The sequence below is a fragment of the Manis javanica genome, chromosome 14, assembly GCF_040802235.1.
Source record: "Manis javanica isolate MJ-LG chromosome 14, MJ_LKY, whole genome shotgun sequence".
Lineage (NCBI taxonomy): Eukaryota > Metazoa > Chordata > Mammalia > Pholidota > Manidae > Manis > Manis javanica.
Window position 1 is genome coordinate 7,261,352 of NC_133169.1, and position 24,048 is coordinate 7,285,399.

A 24,048-nucleotide genomic window follows, 5' to 3' on the forward strand; every position below is an offset into this window, starting at 1 on the left:
CAGGATGGAAACCGTGGCTCTGAGGCTCCCCGAGGAGAACCTCTTTCAGAACCTCGACTGCGTCTCACAGAGCCTCACGCCTGGGCCCACTGGGGACCCAGAGAGAGAGCACAGGAGGCGTGACTTCATGACTTCCAGCCGGGCGTTGCTGAACAAGGGGTCTGGGGATGAGTCCAGGTAATGGTACGTACGGTTCCGGTGGGAATCTGTTTTAATGAAACTATTTATATATTTACACACACAAAAAAAAAAAGAAAAAAGAAGACAACAAAAATAGATATTACAGCTTAATAAAAATTACAACTGCAGTGTGGGCTACAGCGCCCCCCAGCACACCCACCCTGACGTGCCATTGCCTGGAGGTGGGACTGCAGCCTCAGCCCAAAGATGGCCCCGTCCTCCTTCTCAGGGCTTAGTTAGGTCCCGGCGTCCAACCGTGCATTTCCTTCTCCCTGGTCAGGAAGGTGGCTGGGTCCAGGTGGTGTGGGTGGGGAGCAGAGGGAGGCACAGGGCAGGACAGAAAGAGCAGAGGAGGGATTCCGAAGAAGGCAAGTCAGGGTGGGTGACCAGGAGTCAAACAGGAGCAAGAGGCCTCTACTTGGCATCCCTGAATCTGGCAGGGGAAGGGGAGCCTGGTGGGAGAAGGGACTTGTTTATCTCTCGCTGTCTTTTTTTGGCCAGTTCTGCTTCTTTATGTTAGTCCCAGTCTAAGCCAGGCCCAGAAAGGTTCCAGTGACAAACAAGTGGTATATGTCCAGTGGAATAAATGACCTAAGAAGTGAACTGCAGAGCTGTCGGAGAAGCTGGGGTCCGCTTCAGTAAGACACCGACCCCGGCTCCCGGGGAGCAATGAAAAGGACGCTGGCTTTGGCGTTGATGCCGTAGGTGACGATGAGAGAGAAGACGAGGACAGCGAAGCCCACCATCAGGGTGATGAGCTGCAGCAGGTGGGCAGGGAGGAGAAAGGCGCTCTCAGAACCCGAGGCGGTTTTGGACTGCTGCTCGGGGCTGGGGGCCGGGACCCTGGTCTTCCACAGCCAGCAGCAAGCACCGAGTACTGAACAGCCAGAGGTAACAGCTCCCCAACTGGAGATTTAGTCTCCCCGTCTGACAGAAGTAAAGTATCTCTATTCTTGCTTCTAATCTGTGTTACTTAGATTTTAAGCATCTTGAAATTAGGACCCATGACTCTGAGCCTCTCCTGGCAATCCCATAGCTGACTTACTCGTGACAGGGGTTCAATAAGTATGAGACCAACGATTCCCTGCTACACCAGGTGGCAATGCCTGGTGGAAGCAGAGCTGAGGAAGGGCTACCTAGGACGCAGCAGGTAAGGAGCATCTCCCCGGACCCCCACAGGAACCCAGATCCAGAACGAACACCATCTCCAACTACCAGGGAAGACAAGCTCCCTACTGGGGTATGCTGGCTGACAACGGACACACGGGAAGTAGTTTTTCGTACCAAATCTGGGGCAAATGGGAGATGGAAGGGGGGCGTAAGACAAGGGGCAACAGGAAGAGAAAAATAAATTAGAAATCAGATCTCAACCATGTCCCCTCTCCCCAGCTCACCTCAAGCTCTCTGCTGGCTATCAGAAATATGCGGGCACGGATGTCTTTCCAGCGGCTCTCAGTCCACGTAGAGTACTCAGTGGAGCTCCACTGCCTCAGTTCAAAGGCAGGGGACAAGGCCCTGGCCAGTCGAGCCGTGGAACGCACGCACCGGGGTAGCCGGTCCGTCTTGTTGGAATCCAGAGGGCCCTGAACCCACACGTACTCATACAGCTGCACAGGAAGACGGACCACAGCACGCGCTGAGAGGGCTCCTCACGCCCTCCCTCCGCCCTTCACCTGGCCCGCGTTCACCCAGGCTAGTGCCTCTTCAACCCTCAAGCAAAGGGCGGTATCCCAACAATCCCTTGGGTCCAGCTGGGCCTAGGAGATCCCCCGGCACCTCCACACCCACTACCACTCACATCCTTGTTTTCACTGGGGACTTTACTTGGATCCTGGCACTGCTCTCGGGTGAGGTCCAGCACCTTGCCAGTCAGGTTTGCCAAAGCATACTGGACAACGTAAGTGGTGTTGGTGGGGCTGGAGACAGCGATGTAGTGCTGGGGAGGCCCGTCACCTGGTTGGAGCCCACAGGGGGAGGGAGGATTTGGTGGGTACAAGGTAGGGTGCAGATGGGCAGAGACAGGAAGAGCCCAAGATGGGTAGGAGCCACACACAAGAACATCAGGAGAAAGGAAGGAAAAGGGAGGAAAAGCAGAGAGGAAAAAGGGGAGAAAGGACTGGTTCAACGCCTCCTGGGCCGTCCCTTGGCGAAGGGCCCCATCCCCCCAGGCACTCACCCAAGTAGGCCCGCAGGTCCTGCCTGAGGATGGACTGGAACCAGGAGTTGTTGGCTCTGACCAGGAAGCCGTAGAGCAGGCGCGTAACCTAGGGCGGGCAGCAAGAAGCAAGAGCCCTGTGATGGGGGGCTCAGGGGAAGGCTTGCCAGTGGAGATTCAGTCCTGGGGTAGGAACTGGCCTGGCCAAACCCCTGGGGCTGAGGAGACAGGCCGGCTTACAAGACCGCAGATAAGGTCCCCCACCCCGCCCCAGACCTCTCTGGGGCCCAGGGATCCTCGCTGGCACGTATGGGCAGGCTGAATTCCAAGGTCTGGGAGACTAGGCAAGGGACATAAGGACGGGCAGCCTGCTGTGTGCACAGGGACAGGGGAGCCAGGGCCCATTTGCTCTTACCGTTTGGGGATCGGCCTGAACGGTGTCACTGAAGTTGAGACCCCCTGCAAGCTGGTAAAGGGTGCGTCCCAGCACTGTGGCCACATCTGCCAGGGCCTGTGGTTGTAAGAACGGGGCTGAGCGGCCCCTCCCTCCTAACCTCCAACGCTGACATTCTAACCGTCTTCACTGTGTGCCCCAGGCCCCACCCAGCCCGGGGCAGGGCTACCTTGGCTGTGTCGGTCACAAAGTTCAGGTCCTCTTCGGGGCTCTGCCATTCAGGGTAGCTCACATTAATGTTCTCAGCAGTGTCGTAAATGCTCTGGTAATAGCTGCCGGGAGAGCCGCACTCAGCCAGGGCCCTGTCCCTTTCCTCCCTCAATGTCCCTTATGCAGATGCTTGGTCTTTTCATCATTTGGGGGAAGGGAGAGAGAAAATCAGGATCCACACTGAAGGTGTGGAGGATGGTGGGAGTGTTTGTTAGATACAAAGACTTTCCTGACAGACAAGGTCAAAAAGGCCAGTGGGATCAGGATGCAGGAAACTCTCCTTCCCAGGAGATCTTTAAACCTAAGAGCCCCTTCTAAGTCTTCTGGACTAGAGATACAGGAGGATGGCTAGGATGACTTTCAGAGAACTCCGCCAGGCGTTAACAGAGCAATTGTACGACTGTCCCAATGACCACTTACACTAAGCGAGGAAGAGTAGAGTGGGATTAACAGGCGTGTTCACAGATACACATACTGCACCGGTCAAACCACCCCGACGCTCCCTGGGGAGCTCTGAGGGGACAGATCTTAGAAGAGTGGCTAAGAGGAGAGTGTACCCAGCCTGCCTATCAATAATCTGCCCCATATAGAATCAAGTCATCTACATTTAATCAAGCCCAAATGTGTTCAAAGGAATCATCCCTGAGCTTGAAGTACCAAGGACAGATGTGGAGAAGAGAGCTAACTGTGTGTACAGAATGGCTACTGCCCCAAATGAATGAGAAGATGCTGCCTGGCTGGGGTCAGAGAGCCAGAGATGAAGCATTTTTACTCAGAAACTCATGTTTGCCTACTGCAGGAGGGTCAGGCAGGCCGGTGGTTTAGCAATCCAGCCTGAGTAAGAAATTCCTTCTTAGCACAGGGCTCAGTCTATGGGGCAATTCAGGGGTCCTGAGGACCTGGAGAGAGGTGACCAACAGGCTCTCACCCCTGATCTCTGTAGCTCCCTCCACTGCAGACTTTTACCCGCACACTCAATCTTGTGCACTTACACCACATGGCCCGAGCGTTTCACAGAGTATGAGGACTGTCTGTGGTACCCTCAGGTGGGCCCCAGACAGGGGCAGCTAGTTCTGTCAAGAACCTTCATCACCCTGGCCTCTTGTCTGAGATGATGCCCTCTGCTGGCAGCCCTGGGGAGCTCAGGCCCCGGGAGAGCTCAGAGAGGTGGAACCACCATGAGGACAATTGTGCTGAGAGGGCTCAGGGTGGGGACCGCTTTCTGAGATGAATGTCAAGTCAAATGAGGGGACCAGGTTAGCATGACTAGGCCACCGAGCAGAGAACAGACTGCCCTGAGGTTTTGGAGAGGGAGGTATGTGGAGAGTGGGGGGTGGTGATGTGCCTTGACACAGACATCTGGATGCATTTCCCTCAGTGGGTCCCAGACTGCAGGCTAGAGTCCCTTCGAGAAGGAAGAGGATACAGGGAAGGTGAGTCTTACAGGTTACGGAAGACAGTGGAGTGGTCAGCAAGAACAACGCCAGAGATGTTTCGAGCTCGAAGAAAGCGCTGTAGAGAAGATGGTGGCAGGGGCTGGGATTGATTGAGCCTCCGGAGGACTACAGCAGGGACACCGGTGCCGCTCTTCTCCAGCGTGGTCAGCAGCGCCTCCACCTGGGGGATGAGGGAGGTGAGCTCAGGGCAGGCTGGGGAGCGGGAAGTGCTCTCCACTTCAGGTCCTCAGCTTAGGGAGTCGTCCTAAGCCCTCTTAGACCCCAAATGCCTCCAGCCTGTTGGGACCAAGACTCTCTGGATTTCCTGCAGCTCTCACGATCCTTTGTAAAGTGGGAAATTAGGGCACAAAGAGGAAGAAACCTGTTTTTTTTAAAAATATTCATAGGTAAACCCCACTGTCTTCAGGACAGTCTCATCCTCAGTAGATGCTGTACTTACTTTTGTCGCACAGAACTGGGTGGGTAAGTAGTAGCAGAGGCCATGCTGGATGCCCCACAGGGTACTCACTCCACCCAGCAACCCCTACAGGAGTGCAAAGCACGGAAGGCACTGAAGCTGGAGTGGAGGAAGAGGCTCTCATGGAAAAAACAGACCAAAAGCTGGTACTTGAAGGGAGGGAGGGCCTTGAACAAGTAGTAGGAAAGCAGAGAGCAATTTGGGTAGGGGGTCTGACAGGGCCAGGCATCTGGCAGGAAGCCTGGCAACTGGCTCCATGGGCCGCAGGGAGAGAAGGGGGCCAGCCACGGCCCTGTCCTTAAGGGGCAGTGATCACCTGCCAGGAGGAGTGGTCAGAGAACTCCCTCCCTCAGCGGTAAGGGCTAAGCTTGGGATTCTCCTTAGGGAGCTGTAAGAGCCCACGTGTTCATCCTTTAGCCAGCACCTGACCTGAGGTCCTAGCCCACAGACCCCGGGGGCTCAGGGGTAGACCAGAGCGGGTCACAGGGCGGGTCACAGGGTGGACGGTAGGGGTGGGGGTGGTGCATATTCTCAGTTGTTGAAACAGGAAATGAGGAGGGGGGATGCTCAGATTTACCTGGCTCCGTACGGACTCATTTTTCTGAGACACGGGGTCCGTGTGCATCCAAAGCTCTAGTGAATTTCGTAAGGCCACCTGGGGGGGTGAAGAGGCAGTGCTTTTAAGCAGTCTCCTGTCCCGGCCCGGGCCCGAGAGAAAGGAGTGCGCTCAGAAGAGGGGTCAAGGGAAAAGGTGGTGAGGCGTACCTGTAGCGAGGACAACAGAACAGAGGAGGAAGCTTTGAGCAGGAAGGAAGGGGTGGGGGACACATGCTGCACACCTGGCCCAGCTCCACGAACGAGTCGATGTTCTCCAACGGCACAGGGAACTTCCCCTTCTCCATATCGTAGACCATTCTGGAACTGCCAATGTAGTCAAAAGTTTCCTGAGGGATGGAGGTGGGTGGGAAAAGGAACGGATTCCAAAGGTTTACGGCGGCCTCTGTTCCTGGAGGCCAGGCCGCCAAAGCTCTAGGCACGGAGGCTACTGTCTCACACCATCACAGCCGCCAGCCGGCTTACCGTTATGTGACCTCGCCCTCCCTCCTCCCCTGCCTCCCAGCTGTGACTACCCCTCACGTGCAGGTATAACAGGGCCTCTCGAGCCCAGGAATGGGAAGAGCGGCCTCAGTAAAAGCCTGAGGCGAACATCGGCTGCTCTGTGCCTCTTCTTGCCTCTCCCCCACCTCCGCTGACTCAGCCACGGCTGCTCCTCCCTTACTCCAGGGCTGCGCTGTGAGCTGGCATAAAGGGGTCCAGAAAATCAAAGTCAGAGGACGCCTCAAGTAGTGCACAGCAGTGGGACAGGGCTGGCAGGGCATCAACTGAAGTCAGGATGCAAAGGCTCCCAAAATGGGGGCCCCTGCAGGGGAGACACTCACAGACACATCCAGAAGCTCTCTGCTGAATCACAACTTAGATCGAGTGCTGTGATCACCCATGAACGACAGCACCCCCACCTTTACCACTCTGCCCTCCTTCCTGCCATTCCGCTCCGGCCAGAGAGCCCTCACCCCTTGGAAGAAGACGAACATGACATTACGGGGCAGGCTGGTCACGTCGGGGGCCTTCTGCAGGGCTTCAGCTGCTGCCAGCTGGGTGACGAAGGAGGCGACGGCACTTTCAGCCCCTGGGGCCACATTCCAGAAAAAGGACCGACTGTCCAGCTGGGTGCAGCGGAAAAGGCAGGGGAGGTGCACTTTCAAAATGGAAATGAGGACCAGGCCGCAGGCCTCCCCTCCTGTTCCAGCTAAGAAAACATTCGTGCCCTGGGGTAATGACGAGAGCCTGGGAGTCCCACAGGGCACATCCCTCTCCCTCTGAGGCTCCTGAAACCTGACAGGCCTGAGAGAGGCCTGCCCACCCCGTCAGCGGAGACACTCACCCGGGTGGCAGCGATCACCACCCTGTCCTCAGGCTCTAGTGTCCCAGATGTATTGACAGGCTTAAGCACGCTCCACACATTGTAGTCGGACAGAGGGTCACAGACGATTTCTGGGCAGCAGACAAAATAGGAGATGAACAGGAGGGAGGGAGGAGGTGCGGAGCCTTCCCGGACCGGAACCCATGGGCTCCGTCTCCTCTGCTCCGGGCTGGTTTCTCTATCACCGTCCACTTCAGGGTCCGCCCGCCATAATGGTCCAGACTGTTTCCACCTCTCCCAGCCCGCGCGCCCTTCCCGCGCTGTCCTTCCACACAGCGCTCTCCCCAACATTCCCTGCCCCCACCCCCTTATCCCCACCCCAGCACACCCAGCAGGCCTCGGAATCCGCACTACCTGGGTTGATGCTGAAGGTGCTCTGGATGGAGCTGCGCCGCATGCAGGTGACCGTGCTAATGACAGCATGCATGTGTGAGCAGAGCTGCATGGCACACAGCGGGAAGGCAGGCGCTGAGCCGTTCTCACTCAGGTTGTGGTCCCGATAGCACTAGAAGGGGGATGGACCCACTGAGGCAGCCAGCTGGAGTCCCGCCCACACCATCCGGAAAGAGGTGGGTCCAGCTCCAGCCTGAAGCCACGCCCACAAGCGTCCCTGAGCTACAGTTGTCCTGGTGCAACCACAGGATCTTACAGGTCAAAGAGAAAAGCTCAGCAACAGGTATGAAGGGCCGCAGACTCAATGACTTGGCTGGGGCAGATGAAATGAGCCTAAAGGCCTGGCCCAGTCTGGAGCTTCACCCCCGTACCTGATGCAGTTTGATGTCAAGAGCATTAAACTGGAGATCAAAAATCAAATTCAAGATAGTTTGGACATCAACTTGCCATGTAACCTCAGGAAAATCTCTTAACTGCTCTAGGGGTAAAAATGGAGAAGCTAGACTAGGATTAGAGAATATCAGAGCTGCAAATAACTTCAGAAATACTAAGCTGAATCTCTCAATTCCTAATCCAAATTTTTTCTTTTTAAACCATACTCAGGGTTCTTAGCCAGGGCTCTACACCTTGTTTCATGTTAAATTGTTTTCTTTCAGTTTAAATGGTTTCAATGCTGTGGAATCAGGCAGGAGAGGAAAATGTGCAAATAATAAATGTCTTGGCTCTTCATAGAGCAACTAACTTTCAGAGGATGCACTGGCAGACATGACTCCGTCCCGATAGGAGGCGAGCCTAAAAAATAACTCCTTTTCCAACTGGAATTGCCAGGAACGGGCTGTCATTACCTGCTTGATGACCTTGGTTTCGTTTTCATCTTCGAGAAGAAAGATGGGGAAACTAAAGTCTTCATAAGCCAAGCCATTGCCCAGGGAGTTCCACTGTATTGTGCTGCAGTTGGAGTAAACACCTGAGGGGGAGGATGGCGGACAGGCTGTTGGGACAGCAAGCCCTAGGGACCAGGTGAGGGAGGAAGGCTAGCATGTCACAGGGGTGGGACCAAGAGTTCCAAAGGAGGGGTGGCTCAAAAGACGCAAGCACCAACCCATCACCACCTACAGGAAAGCAGACATGGGCATCAGGAAGCCCTAGGCTGGCCGGTCAGGGACCTGAACACCTGACACAAAGGGGGGAAGAAGGGGAAGCAGGGGAGGGAAGGGAAGAGCAGCAAAGTCAAACACTATCTTCTGCTTGAGAGTCAGCTGGTCACGCTACACACAGACACACAGACAGACACAATCGCCTACCCCACCCCCCACCCAAGACATGGGACTGAAACAACAGTGAGCTTCCCTGATCCTTTGGGACTCTTACCAAACCCATCATTGGGACACTGCACACTGGGAGAGAAGCCCTTGGCAGGACTGGGCTTGGCCAAGGACACTGCAAGGCCAGCAATCCGGCTGGTTGTCCCCTTCAGCTTCTCCATCACATCCCTGGAATCAGAAGGAAAGGGCATGAAGGAGGAAAGCTATCAGGCAGCCCAATATCCTGCCCTCAGGGATGGAAACAAACAGGAAACTAGGGGAATCAAAAGTTGACTCCTTTTCCACCTTTTGGTCTCCAGCTTCTAAGTGCAGCCTCGGACCCAACCTGAACTCAGAGCTTAATGTGTCTATTGTGTCGCTGAGTGACCCTGTGCACCCTTCTTCCCTGAGGTCCTTACTCACAAGAGCTCTACTTAGAAGATCACCAAGATAATACCTTTTGAGGGCACATCTGTCCTTCTTGGGTCCTCCCCCACCCTACCCACTGCCCTGACTAGACCGGGGCGCCCAAGGCAAGTTTCCACTCACAAGTGTGAGGACTGTTCACAGCCTTTCCCCTTCTCCAACTTGCAGTCTCCCAGCAGGCACACACGGTTCTTACCTGGTAAAGAGCGTGCCCTCCAGCAGAACCACGTAAGGGGGGTTGGGGCCATCGGTCAACACCCACTGCAGGTCCTCCTCCTTCTCCACTACGTGGATAACGCCCGTGTCCCCACTAATGGAAGCTGCCAGGACAGAACGGGTCAAATCAAAGCTCCCACAGTTGAGAATTCTGACTTAGCCTCAGTGCAGATCATTTATGCCCCAAACATGTCATAAGACACCTGGGTTAGTGCAGCCACCTCTCGGCTTGAACTGAAGCGCTGATTTGCCCCACCTCCACCGGAGGGCTACCAGGAGGGAACGGACAGCCAAAGAGCCCAAGAAGTCCACGTACTGCAGGCCTTGTTCATCACCTGCCAGAAAGGCTCCGTGATCTTTATTCTCCTGCCTTTTTCCCTCAGCCTCATTTAGCCATATATACAGATTCTAAAACAGCAGACATCAAAGTCTGCAAACCTATATTTTCTCCAGGAATTAGCAGGCTCTAGATCTCTAGCTCAGAGTTCTAGCTCTGAATCTTCCCTTGTGAAAATGTACGTGTATGTTCCCTTGGCTTCAGTGCCATTCCTGGATCTCCATTCCTCTGCCCTATTTGGGAATGACTTTACTTGCTTTTGGACAGTTTTAGGTAAAGTTAATCAAGAACTTCAAGGTCTCCAGAACAGAGCTTCCCAACTGAGGGACCTTGAATGGATTAGAGATGTGCTAATTAATTCCCCTCACTCCTGGGGACCTAGGGTTTCAATAAAACACCCTGGGCTGATTACCCCCAGACAGGAGCAGACTTGTCTGTTACCCCAGGATAGATAACGAATATCATCTAACTCTGTATGTACCAGGATGCTATACAAATAACATTTACTTTCTTTTTTATGTTTGCAATTAAAGTATCACTGATAAACAATCTTATGAAGGTTTCACATGAACAACATTGTGGTTTCATCATTCACCCATATTATTAAGTCCCCACCCCCACCAGTGCAGTCACTGGCCATCAGCACAGTAAGATGCTACAGAGTCATTACTTGTCTTCTCCTTGCTGTACTACCTTCCCTGTGACCTACCTATACTGTGGGTGCTAATTATAATGCCCTAATCCCCTTCTCCCTCCCTCCCCACTCACCCTCCCCAACCCCTTCCCTTTGGTAACCGCTAGTCCCTTCTTGGATCTGTGCGTCTGCTGCTGTTTTGTTCCTTCAGTTCTGCTTTGCTGTTATACTCCACAATGAGTGAAATCAACAAATAACACTTTCTAAGTGTCTCAAACATGACAGAGAATGGGAAGCACGACACTGGAGGACGGGTGATGCATGGCCCAGAAGGCCTTGAATTCTGTGTCGCAATACTGGTTAAGTCCCTAGTGAGCCATGCAGAGACAGCACAGGGTCTCCTCATAAGTCTTCTTCCAGAGGAAACTGGATGTGTTATTCATAAATTGTTTTATTATAGCAGTAGTTCCCAACCTGGGTTGTGTGTATCAGAATCACTTTGGAATTTAAAAAAATATGAATACTTGGGTCTTGCCTCAGATCTACTAAATTAAAATCTCTAAAAGGTATGTGTACTTCCAAAACATGCCACTTACAATTCTTTATTATACACAGTACACAGCCAGGCACGAGAATTATGGCTCTAGATTCAGGCACTAAAGTACTTAAAACTTGCATGAGGCAAAACTGTAAGTACTTTCAGACTGCCAGCCAAGCAGAATTCTTCTCCCATGGGATCTAGTAAAATCTAGACATGGAAGCAGGTCCCCAACATTTAACTATGCCATATTTAGTAAATGCTTAGTAAGTTCATGCTGATAATGATAATGATAAATATAGAGAAATTGAAGGATCTGGAACAACTTTAGGAAACTTCACTACCAACGGCAGTTCTAAGCAAAACAAAGACAACAGTCCTTGCCCTAGCATTTAAAACGTGGTCAAGGAGGAGCTAGTCTGGCAAATAAAAATGTACTTAACTCCAGCTCCAAGGAAGACAGGAGGAAAACAAGCTGTGATACTGGACTAAAAACAAAAACAAAAACCTGGATTCGAATCTGGGTTCTAATTGGTGGCTGTGTGGTCTTAAATAACTTGCTTACTTTTTCTGTGCCTTCAGTGAGGAACTTTCCACCCTGTTCATCTCATACTTTGAGGTCAGATTAAAATAGGGAGGAAAGAAAAGGAAAGGAACCTGTTTATAACACTTTAAAAGGGTCCAACTGAAACAATCTAATCAGAAAAGCAAACCTAGGTCTTTTTCTCCTTAAATTTACCATGCTAGCAACCATAATTAAAGAGGGTGTAGCTTGCTCAGGATGGACAGATATGATGAAGTAAGACTTAGAAATAAGTAGGTTGAAAAGGAAACAAGATCTTAATGAGGAAGTGGCCAGAGTCCAGCCCCTCCCCTCTTATTTCTCTATCCTGGCACTTGGCTTTTATCTCTAGAGGCTAATGCTATGCTTCCCACAGGGCTGCTCTAAGAACATGCAGCAGAATGACTCATTGCCAAAGAGGGTATCTTAGAGCCCAGCTCCATGACAATGAGGTCCAAGGCTTGTGCACTTGAGTCTGATCTCAGCCCATGCTGGGTCTCTTCTACCCACATACCCAGTCTAAGAACTAAGACCAAAAAAAAAATTTTATTTGGAACTGTTTAGAACCAGATAATTGCCAGTATTTTCTGTAGTAGGGACATGGGACAATTATCAGACTATAGCCCAGGGAAGGGTGGGTAGGAAAGTAACTGCCACTTTGAGCAAGTCCATTTCCCAGTGTCTCAGTTTTCTCCTACCAAATTGGAAGGTTTCAGGCAATCACACAATACTCCTGAGACCCACCACTTGTCCGGCATCATCAACAAACATCTATTAAAAGTAGTTGACTTTCAGCTTTATGCAGGAATAGTCTAACCATTTTTTTCAGGCATAAATTGAAATTCAGAGGTGACCAATCTGATGATGAAGCAGCCGAGATTAGACTCTAAAGTTTCCTATTTACCTGAAAAACTACATTCTGGCAGAGCTACTACCCACAGAACAAAATCTGAAGATAGCAAGTTAAGCAAGTTAAGAGGGACTAGGTTTGAGCCATCAGATCAAACTTTTTTCCTTTTTGCAGTTTTATAACCACATTATCATGGTGCCCTGTTTTGGAACACATTTATAAAGCATAAAGACAAAGACAAATGCTTTTATAATTCCTCTAGCAACTACTTGGCTTTCTCAAGGCCTTCTCTTCAAATAGTTCACTGTCTAAAAGAAGGCCATTTTGGTGCCAAAGACCATTCAGAGTGTAGGTGGTGACTGACTCCAAACAGTGATGAGGCTTCTTTCTCCTTGGAAAACAGTATAATTTTCTATTCAAGCTACTGTGTGTAGTTAGGCGTCCTGGCTTAGAACTTGGACCAGCACAGCCCAAGCCTAGCTTCATCACTTATAGCAGGGTGATCTTGGAAAAGTTTCTCAACTTCTCTCATTTTCATCCTTTGTAAAATGTGGATAACAACGGAACCTACTTCATGAAGTTGAGATGGTTTAATGAGATGCACATATAACAAGTTCAATTATGTAGCCTAACAAATGTCAGCTCTTATTAATTATCTTGCCTGGTTTAACAAATGGGTCTCTCTATCACCTCCCACCCACACAGCTCAATCTGTGTGTCAAGACTTCCCAGTAGGGCTTGGATCTTTATATCTAGGACACAGATAAATGACAGAAATATATTCCATATGGTTGAAATGCCAACAGCCACAAACACAAAGCAAGATCAACTCACACTGGCAGCCGATCTGATGGGTAGCATTGAGCAGACGGACACAGGGAGCTGTTTTATTTAAGGGGATGTAGATCTTCCTCTCCACTGAGTTTCCGCTGCACAAAACTGATTAGAAGATAAAAAGTGTTAAAACAAATTGAAAGACATTTAGTACTAGCCTCTACCATATCATTAGCTCACTGTACAACTTGGGTATACAAAAGTTTCTAAAATGGGAATAATGTCCATTCTTCTCGCTTCTGGGAACAGATAAATGCACCCAGCTACATGCCAATGGGTTATTACAAAACAAATTCTGCAGAGAGCAACTGAAACTGAAGCTGAAAGACAGAAAACTTGATTTATCAAAAGAAAGGCATTTAACCTCAGATGTACCAGATTCTGGTTGAACCTACCAGATGTACCACATTTATGTTTTTCTACCCTCTACGTATATTACTAATCACTTAATAAAAGAGTGCCAGTATAAGAACATATACACAATAAAAAATCTTTCTGAGACATTTTTCCAGCAGTCTGAACAGAATTGGGAGGAACTTTATGCCACACACCTGTCAGTGAATCGAACATCAGTAGGTCATTTGTGTGTACCCATGGTGTGGGGGTGGGGATCTTTAAAGACAATCTGAGCTTGGGGGAAGGTATGGTCATGGTTTATATACAGGCATGTTTGCACTGCAGGGCTTGACCAACTAGAACATAAATGTGTGTAAGCAAACATTTATGCACATTATAAATATCTAAAGTTCCTTGAATCATTATTTCACGGTCTAAACAGTAAAAAGTACCCATACTCTGCCTTTGTCTCACTTTACTGATGAGACAAACTGAGGCAAAGCACAGGCATGCGGGTTTACGGTGGAATCGACACAGGAAGAAATTAGGAATCTACTTTCTTAAGCGCTGCACCGCACCCACAGAATGCGGCTGCTTTCATCTTAAAAAGTCTAAACGCGCTGGGAAGCAAGAAGAACTCTGACACCTGCCCTTTTTGAATGTGGGTGGGGTGGTTGGGGCCATGGGGCAAAAGGGAGGCATCCGGACAAAGTGGGAGAGTCAGGCTGCAAACCCAGGGCGGGGCCTGGAGGAGTAAATGGAGAGACACGACGTACCGCGGGGAAGGGACCCTGTGGTCCAGGGACCCTCAGCTCCAGGCAAAGGGGGAACTTGTGTCGTGGGAACGAAAGAGAAAGGATTCACAGGGTTGGGGAACAGAGGGGCAGATGGGACCAGACGGGAGACAGTGGCGCTCGCGCCTGGGCCGATTTGTAAGGTTTCCCTTACACACTGAAGCTCACGGGCGCGGGAGGCCTCACCTTCCAGTAGGACGCAGAAAGACAAAAGGCGAAGAAGGCCCCGACTTCCCAGGTCAACTACAGAGCCGCCCCCAGCCGTGGCCATCTTGCCTCTTGGGTGAGCGGAAGCCTGTGTTCCTCTCTTGTCCAGCAGTTGCCTCTCTAGGCCAGCATTGACTCCGTCTCTGTGGCCCGGAGCTCCTGGGACCGGAAGTTCTTGTCCGAGGAGCTTCCGGGTGCCGCGGCCTAGGGGCGCTGACGTGGAGGCCGCCGCGTACAGCAGGGAGTGGCGAGTCTCGGATTAGCACCTCGCAGCTGAGGCCTGAAGGATGCTTACCAAATTCGAGACCAAGAGCGCACGGGTCAAAGGTAGAGGAGAGGGATAGGGGGAGCACGGAGACTGAATGTCAGGGGCGGCGCTGTGACGGGGGAAGTGAGAGAGAGGGTAGACCTGCAGGCCGCTTGGGCTCACCGTTCGAACCCAGAGGAAGATGAGAGGGAGGGAGGTTAGGTCCGGCGAGCGGTTCTCCACGCCTCTCTTCTTTGGTGTGTTCTCGGGACTTGATTTACCTCTAGTGGTTCCCCCATCTCAGGAGGTCCCTTAGGCCCGCCCCCTCCTTTCCCCGAGCCCGCGCTCGTGACCTTTACCTGCCAAGGCCCTGGGACCTGTTGGCTTTCTGATGACCCTGTTGTAGGGAATGGCTGCGGACCAGCCCTGGCTACCTTTCTTAAGGAGGCGTGAGCTGCCCCATATCAACATCCAATGCCTCCGTGGGGCTTTTATTTCCTTCCTGGAAACAGGACATTGAAACCTGTAACCCCAGTAAAGGCTGAGCTTGTTAAGGCTGCCAGATGAAGTACAGGGCGTCTAGTTATATCTGAATTTCAGATAAACGATGAATAAATTTTTAGTATTGTTCGTTACCTGAAATTAGTTTAATCTGGTATCTTTTTTTTTTTCTTCTCCTAAATACAGTAACTCTAAAGCTTGAGTACCAGTAGATGGGGCAGAAGGCAAATGACTGAAATGCAGTAGCAGTTTCTTAGAATGTTGCAATGGTCAAGGCAGAGAAGTAAGGTCTCTTGAGACTTGGAAAACTACATACATATATCTTGAATATTTAGTAAGACGCAGTATTGCAAAGTGGTTGGAAACTTGGTGTTTGGAGTCAGACACACTGTGTGACCTTGGGTGACTTAATGACATTTCTAAATCTATCTGTAAAATGTGAATAATTAACATTCTTTTATAGAGAGAATTAAAATGAGAAAGTGTATGAAAAACACTTATTACAGTGTCTGGCATAGACTCAGTAGCTTAAAAACTGGAGGCCATTATTAATGTGAGACTAGATTCTGAGCAGTTTCTAAATCTCATTGGAATCTTGATCATGAACAGTACCATTAAGAATTCCTGGTACCAAATAGTATCTACCAAAATGTTAAATGAACATACCCTATTCGTAAACAGTCCCACTTCCAGGTTTTTACCTAAAGCATTAGTAATGCAAATATTCTAGACTGTGTAGAAGTATTTATCTTCATTAGGCCCCATTTTCTGATAAACAAGCATTAGGGAAGAAACAAATGCTCATCAGAATAATTTTTTTAAATGGTACATATATACTATGTACCTTGCAGTTGTTAAAAAGGGTGAGGTTATGTTCATGTACTTAGATGTAATATATAATCCATGATATATAGTTAAGTGAGGAAAGAAGTTTACACAACATTATAATGTCATTTCTATTTGCATAAAATGATTATGATCTGCGTTAAAAATCTAAAAATAGTCTTCAAAATGTTAGCAGTTGTTACTTCTGTGGATTTCCATTTCCAATCATGATGGAATAACAAGAGACCGGATTTACCTTTCCACCACAAACAGCTGCACAACTGAACAAAATGTGTGAAACAAAGGTTTTCAGACATTGGGTAACAGACAGTGCAGAAGAGCGATTTTTGAGAGAAAGGCAATAAATGAGATGAGTCCTCTTGATTGTTTTGATTTACTACCTGGAGAGAGTTTTCAGGCTACAGTACAGGGAGGTGGAAAGTTTACAGAAGAGACAGAATTTATAGTTCAGGGAATCCAAGATAGCTAGAATTTTCTGGGCAAAATACCAAAGAGGTTGCTACTCAGAACACACTGGAGTTCTGCAGGAGATCCCGTCAGGCCTCTGTCTGAGTACTAATATGCACTTGGCTTTGAGGAAACCACCCAAAGCCAGGAAAGAACCATCGGAGAGGAGAAGGCAGAAGAACATGGAGCTCACATAGTGCTGGGAATTGTTTGTATTGCTGCTAGCCACAATGGAAAGACCTCCTAAGTGCAGGACATTGTATAGAGACCTTAGAGGGTATTGCCTTAATAGTGGTACCAAATTAGATCTACGCTAGAGGCTTCTGTGAGCCAGCAATAACAAAACTTAAAAGCAAGCCTCAAAATAATCGACTAATTCCAAGTAACTTAACTGTGTCCTAAAACAAAGCCCAACAATATTTAAAGGAATATAACAAAATTCCAGTGCCTGATAACATAAACTTCACAATGTTTGGCATCCAGTGAATGAATATATGACTCTACAATTAATCTAGCTGTTCCTCTTATCAGAATTGACAGGACGTGATGTGGTGCTTAACTAATTGGATCATTCTTTTTTTTCCCAGGGCTCAGTTTTCACCCCAAAAGACCCTGGATCCTGACCAGTTTACACAATGGGGTCATACAGTTATGGGACTATCGGATGTGTACCCTCATTGATAAATTTGATGAACATGATGGTAAGATAACAATTTTCAGTAGGAACTTAAAAGAGATACAAGTATTTGTTGTCTTCTTGAGTAGTTTAAGTGTTCTTTAGGATAAAGAATGTAGAAGGGATAAAACTAGAAAATGCTGACCAGGAATCACTTTTGATATTAGGAAGCATACATCGTTCTTTTAACTTGTATTTCCTTCCTACTTCCCCAGGTCCAGTACGAGGCATTGACTTCCATAAGCAGCAGCCATTGTTTGTCTCTGGAGGAGATGACTATAAGATTAAGGTACAGAGGGTCCATCATGACAGGAAATAAAGAACAAAGGGTGTAGGGTTTGGGAATTATGGAAAGGACTAAAAAATAGGACATCCATTCATACAGAGCTTAGGCTTTTAACATTTTCCAAAGCATATATCTAACAAACATTTATTGAATGTATACTATGTACCAGACACTGTTTTATTTTTTTGAGAATTCAGAAACAAATAGTAAATTGTGCTTTCAAGGAGCTTTTGTCCTAATGGAGGAGATAAATATATACCCAAATAGTAGCATATACAGTTTGGTGAATAATGCAGATAAAGATAACCAAAGTGAAATAGGGGAGGACAATCCACATACAAAGACAAAAAGACATTAACTTAGCTGGATACATTTGAGAAAATATAAATTTGTATGGGTAAAATCTGGAGAAAAGGTAGAAGAAAAGGCAGAATAGAGGAACCAGCTCACGGAGCACCTGTCTGCGGTGCTCAGAAGTTTGAATGTTGTTCTGTAGGTGACAAGGAGCTATTAACAAGGTTTAAATAGAGGAGTGATACCATATTAACATACTTTAAAAAAAAATTACTTGGGTGACAATAGAGGAGAGACTGAGTGAACTGGGCAGACTGGAGGCAGGGGTACCAGTTAGGCGACTCTTGTGTACTTACACTCCAGCGTAAGTCGGTGTGAGAGATGAACAGCACCTGAGCTTAGATGGTAGCATTCAAAGTGGAGAGAAGGAGTTGGACGTGAGAGCTTAAGGAAACGAATCCGTCTGTTGGATGGATGTGGAAGGATGGTAAGTGGAAATAATGAGATGACTTTTATTTATTTCAGGCTTCTGGCTTTGGTCACTGGGTACAAGAGTTTCCCTTCACTCAGAAGGAAAAGCAAGAGGACTACAGTTTTCTGAGTCCTGGAGGAGGCTGGCGTCTTACTTGCTTTAGGCTTCTGTAACAAAATACCACAGACTGAGTAGCTTACAAACAAACGAACACTTATTTCTCATGGTTCTGGAGACTGGAAATCTAAGATCAGGGTGCCAGCTTGGTTGGGTTCTTGTGAAAGCCCTCTTCTGGACTGCAGGCTGCTGGCTTTTCACCATGTCCTCACGTGGAGGAAAGCGGGAGGGAACTATGTGTGGTCTCCCCATAACGGTACTAATCCCGTTAGTGGGGGCTCCACCTTCGTGACTTAAGCATTTCTCAAAGACCCCACCTCCTAAATACCATCACAGTAGACATTAGGATTTCAACATTTGCGTTTGGTCGAGGACAGGAGCACTGAGTCCATAGCGGCTGGGTGTGGATGCCGTCTTGGCTCTGCTGAGTTTGGGTACCTAAGGGACAGTGGAGTGGGGATTTGTCTGCCCCAGAGATGCATTTGGGAGTTGTCACCTTGAAGGAGAGAGCCAAAGCGGAAGTAGAAGATGTCACTCAGGGATTACGCTGAATGAGAAGACGAAGTGTCGTTTAAGAAATAGAGGAAGTAGAGTTAATTTAAGAAAGAATGTTTTGAGAGGTTGGAGATGAACCAAGAGGAAGAGCAGAAGCTTACTAGATGCCAAGGAAGGAGAAAGTGGTCAGAATAAGATAAATACCAAGTAGCCTTTGGATTGCTTAATTAGGACATTAAGCGATCTTAGCCTCTTAGTGTGAAGTGAGGAAGCAGAGACAGAATGTGGCAACTCTTTAAAGAAGCTTGACTATGCTAAAGGCAGAGCTGTAGCTAAAGACTTTGAACCTATTGAAAAAGTCAAAATTTTCTCTCTTTAGTTACACAGGTTGATTTCATTAAGTGTATATATCAACCAAACCAGTGAAATCTACTTCATGAAAAAAGTAAAATCTTTTTCAGAGGCTACCTCAGGAAGGTACCTTTCATACACAGCAAAGCTTAGGTGACAGACATGAAAAGTGGCAGCCACCTGCAGAGAAAAAAAGGCATTAGAAATATGAGAAGAACAGTTCTTTCTGTTTTCCAGTACCTAGGCACTGCATCCTGAGGGCAGCTGGTAGACACTCAAACCACCTGATAGACCGCAAAAGCTCCTGAGGATATCACTTCATTGTAACATCTCTATAAAGTATTTATTATCTGTATTGATGACCACTGAGTATCAAGAATGGCTAATTTGGGTTCCTTATAACCTGTTTAAGAAAAGGAAAGACTGAGTGACATACAAGAAAAAAGTTTTTTCCAAAGTCATTAATATTTTTAAAAAGGAATTATCTTCCATGTATTTGAAATGTCCAGATAGGCAAATCGGTAGAGACAGAAAGTAGAATAGTGGTTGCCAGGGTTGGAAGGAAATGGGGAGTGACTGCTAATGGGTATAGTTTTCTTTGGGGGTGATGAAAAGTTCAAGAATTGATTATGGTGATTGTTGCACAAGTGTGAATATACTAAAAACCATTGAATTCTATATTTTAAATGGGTGAATTATATGGGATTTGAATTATAGTTCAATGAGGCTGTTATTTTTAAATAAAGAAATTGTTATAGCTGGCTAGTGTGTATGCAGTGTTAATTGTGCTGTGTTCTTTATGTTTCTCTGATGAAAGTGGAATTATTTCGAAAAGTCATGTTTATGGACCATCATATTGTTTGCTATATTCCGATTAAATGTAGGTTTAGGTAGAGGTAAAGAAATAAGATAAAGACCGAAATTTTGATTGGATTTTGATTTACAAAGAATAAGACAGGAAACCACAAATGGCCATAGTCTAAAAACCCTGTAGGGCTTTTAGGGATTCACAGTTCTGGAGTTTGATGGAGGACTGTGAAGGATTCAACAGTTTGAAACTAGAAATATGACAGTTTAAAACATGAACTCTGTAAGGGGGAAGAAAGCTAGTTACAGAATAGTATTTATGGTATGATCTGATGTTTGTGTAAAACTCCAACTCTACTGTGTACATGTGTAATTATAGGTGATTAAACAGACGGAGGTGAAGGTATTGGAAAAATACTTTCACTTCTTGTGTTATTGACCTTTATTCATTTCTACACATACTTATTCAGCTCCAGCTAAATGTTAGATGCTATATTAGATGCTAGGGGTGCAGTTTTGAGCATGATGGACAAAGACCCTGCCTTTAGGAAGCCTACATTCTTGTTTGGACAGTCATACTTTGGGGTTGTTTGAATTTGCTACAGGAAATAGTATCACTTTCTGTAATCTATAAAAGAAAATTTAAATTTTTTTAGGAATAAAAAAAATAAAAACAAGCTGGCCTGGATAGATTATAAACAAATATTAAATGTTAAAGACCAAAAAGCACCTGACCTCTTCTTTTGGCACTTTTTTGGAGGTTTTCTGGATGAGGAAAATAAGGTACATTTATGGTCCTGATTTTAGGGTCTTCTTCATTTGTGTCCATTGATGCCCCGTACTTTTGTAGTTGGCTGAACTTCATAACTGAATATGATGTTTTTCTGCTTAGCTCAGCCTAACTGAAAAATGTAGTATTTTCCATAGTGACGAGTTACTGTCTGTATGATAGGCAAGTACAGACCACCAATGTGTGGGCATCATTTAACACCAAGTTAGCAGTCTAAGAGATGATGATGTCATATGTTATATTATGGTTTCCTTCGGAGTCATGGTATCTGTCTTATTTTTTTATCCCAAGCTAAGGTGCTAAGTAAAGCACGAAGGGGTCTGTGTTCAAGCTAAGAATGCAATTATGCAGTAGAAAGGAGAGTTTCAAGTTAAGCCCTGGATAAACATCATGTTTCAAGTTATTAAATGGTGATGGTTTCTCCCCAAGGAAAGGAAGAAAGTCTTTGTGTCATTGTATCTTTAGGTTTTCCCTAGTCTTGCCTTTTTCCCTCCCCACATGTTGTTTACTTGACTTATAGTTTTTCTTCCTTGGTCTTTTTGCCTCCAGCCTTAAACGAGACCCCCATCAATGTTCCTACCTATTTAGAAATGACAGAAGACAAATCTAAACTTGTTTATTGAGAAACCTGAGCCTTTTAGGGACTTAAGAGCCCTATGTCCTGCTCCTTAGTTGGATTTCTCTCTTTGCAGGTTTGGAATTACAAGCTTCGGCGCTGTCTCTTCACGTTGCTTGGGCACTTGGACTACATACGCACCACGTTTTTTCATCATGTGAGTAGCCATGGTGGCTCTAGGTTGTAGAGCATTCTTCAGTTTCCCTGTAAGAATTGTCTTCTTGTTCCTCAGGAACCCAACTTTGGTAACTGTTAGGTTATGGAGTGATTCTTTTAGGATCTGTGTGGTGTGACTTTTCTGCTTTGTTTCTTTCTGCAAAAAGCAGCATAACAGTTCCTGAATTTAATTGGATTCAGTGGGCTCTAGGAGGAAGGCATTGATTCTCTATAGGGAAAAGTGAAGGTTTGATTTTAGGTTTTAGGTTTGCTGAGCTAGCAAATAACAATTTGCAGGTTAATCCCATGTGAAGTATTACTGAGTAGGTGTGTGGGGGAAGGTCAAGGTAAAAGGCCATTTTAATGAGCTAACAAATATTTTAATGCAGTAACAATTATGCCTGTCTACCCTAGGATTTTAGGGTCAGGTAGAGGCTGTTCCCTTAACCAGTTTTACTACTTTCTTTGATCTGTCAGGTGTCATAGTAGATGGATACTGAGCTGGAAATTAAGATAGACTGCCAACCTCTTAATCCAGTCCCAACCTGGATGGATCTTTTTATAATTCTGTGCTATTAGAATTAACTTGTACTATTCCTTGAGTCTTAGTAAACTAAGTGTCTTGAATTAAGTTAGAAAGAATATAATGAAATAAATAAGAATTTCCTGGATAATGTACTTTATTTCCTTTTCTAAGATTAAAAAAGGTTTAGGATAGGGATAATTGTGGAAATTATTGCTGAAACATTTGAGAATGATAACCACTCACTAAGACAATCTATTCAGTAGGGAATATTTGTCACTGCCATAAAGGACTTGCTAAAGATTCTTGTCTCGAACAAGTAGCCATCTAGCTGGGGATTTACGAAAAACCTTATTTTCAATAAGTATGTGTGTGCCTGTACTTACTAAGTTCTGTGCTAAACACTGGAGATAGAATTGTGAATAAGAAATAATTCCTTTTCCCAACAAGCTTATAGATTTTTAAAGTGTTAAATTGTTCTTACATGTTGCTTTCTGCTTTGGTTACTGAGACCTGGGAATTTTTTGAGACTGGATGTTGTGACAGGGGGAAGTTAGACTATAAAACAGTGTTCCAGTCCAAGCATTGAAGAGAGAAGATCTTTTCACAGGATCTTAATTTATAAAATTATATGTAAATATGAATACACATATGCATATATGTAGGGGCAAATGTAAATATATAGTACACCACTTGCCTTTGAGAATCAGTAATGCTTTTGTCTGGCTTCCATTCTTAAATCTTGTAGGTTAAAGTACCAAAGTTGGGAAAAGCTGGTAGAATGATCAGGAGAAGAAGACAACTAGCCTGATTTATCACAATTAGCAATACCTTTGCACTGATACAGCTGAGATGTTAAGCAACAGAGTGCTCCCTCCAAAGAGAGAAGTTGGTGCAGGAGACTGAAAGAACACATTTGTTCAATGTTCAAACTCTTTTTCTGGAATATCTTCCAGGAATATCCGTGGATCCTGAGTGCATCAGATGATCAGACCATCCGAGTATGGAACTGGCAGTCTAGAACCTGTGTCTGGTAAAGCAGGAGACACGACACCCAAAAAGAGTGTTCATTCTTCCTGGGGTTTTTTTATAATCATCTCTGCACTTTCCTGATGGGCTATGTCTGCTGATTAATTATTGATTGTATTTGTAAGACGCTTTTACATACAAATGATAAATATAGAGGCAGTCTCATTAACAGTCTATGCATCTGGATTTTCTGATCATTTCTTATCAGGGAAAGGGGGTCATTTTGAGAACAAAACTGTTAGCTGGTTTTCAGTTCTGATTCCGTAAAACTTGAGTCAAGGTTTTGACCTCTGTCCTGCTTTGTGTTTGGATCTAGGGCTTTCCATGAACATGTAGGAACCATTTAAAATGATTCCCTTTAAGAGGGATACCCCACTAAAATCTAACAAGATAGCTTCCAGTATTAATTGCTAAGATTCCTTTTGATATTTTAATATATCTTTAAGGTGAGAAGAGAACTATGCAATCTCAGCTCTCCTGAAGTTACTAATATTTAAATACCAAAGCATTAGAGGAAAAAATAAAAGCTATTGTTAAAATAGCTGGCCTTGCTTATTATTATTTGTTCGGAATTGTTAGGATAACTTGCTTTTGCCTCCGAAATAAAAAGTACGATTGGATCCGCACCTGCTGAATATGGAGGATGCTATTCAGCACATAGGCGTCTCTTGATTCCTGCTCCCAATTTGATTTTGTCTTTCTTTTTCCTTCTTGCAGTGTGTTAACAGGGCACAACCATTATGTAATGTGTGCTCAGTTCCACCCCTCGGAAGACCTGGTTGTATCAGCCAGCCTGGACCAGACTGTGCGTGTTTGGGATATTTCTGGTGAGCTGCCCAAGTTCAGGGGACAACCTAGTCATGTCTGGTGCAAAACTGCAATCGCTTAAAATAGGGTAGTTGGCTTAGGACAGGAAAATTCAGAATATTCTATTATATATAATAGTATCATGTAATATATCAATCTCATGTAATAGCATCTTTGTCTCTGAAGATACTAAATCTGCTTTTAATGGTTCTTGATTTAGAGGTATTCCATAAGAAAAGTGGTTGGTCTAGAAAATTCTTTTA

The 24,048-nt window shown here is 46.4% G+C and overlaps 2 protein-coding genes across 3 annotated transcripts in view; one reads left to right on the forward strand and one right to left on the reverse strand.

Moving 5' to 3' along the window:
* Positions 1–274: 274 nt before the first annotated feature.
* NCSTN (nicastrin) lies at positions 275–14,481 on the reverse strand. The gene is made up of 17 exons (XM_017669846.3): positions 14,305–14,481; positions 12,989–13,093; positions 9,214–9,337; positions 8,659–8,780; positions 8,133–8,254; positions 7,249–7,399; positions 6,856–6,965; positions 6,485–6,637; positions 5,753–5,857; positions 5,491–5,568; positions 4,444–4,616; positions 2,959–3,061; positions 2,751–2,846; positions 2,357–2,444; positions 1,979–2,133; positions 1,575–1,787; positions 275–938 (listed from the first exon to the last, which is right to left on the reverse strand). Exons 1-17 carry the CDS (start codon positions 14,387–14,389, stop codon positions 816–818), a joined length of 2,106 nt encoding a protein of 701 aa, XP_017525335.1. The 5' UTR covers positions 14,390–14,481; the 3' UTR covers positions 275–815.
* A 7-nt stretch (positions 14,482–14,488) lies between these two features.
* Positions 14,489–24,048, forward strand: part of COPA (COPI coat complex subunit alpha) — a 35,736-nt gene continuing 26,176 nt past the window's right edge. For both annotated transcript variants that reach the window (XM_017669826.3, XM_017669833.3), the window contains exons 1-6: positions 14,489–14,652; positions 16,954–17,067; positions 17,258–17,331; positions 21,347–21,427; positions 22,906–22,982; positions 23,696–23,805. In XM_017669826.3, coding sequence (XP_017525315.2) covers positions 14,613–14,652; positions 16,954–17,067; positions 17,258–17,331; positions 21,347–21,427; positions 22,906–22,982; positions 23,696–23,805 — 496 coding nt within the window. In that variant the 5' untranslated portion in view covers positions 14,489–14,612. The remainder of the gene's footprint in view (positions 14,653–16,953; positions 17,068–17,257; positions 17,332–21,346; positions 21,428–22,905; positions 22,983–23,695; positions 23,806–24,048) is intronic.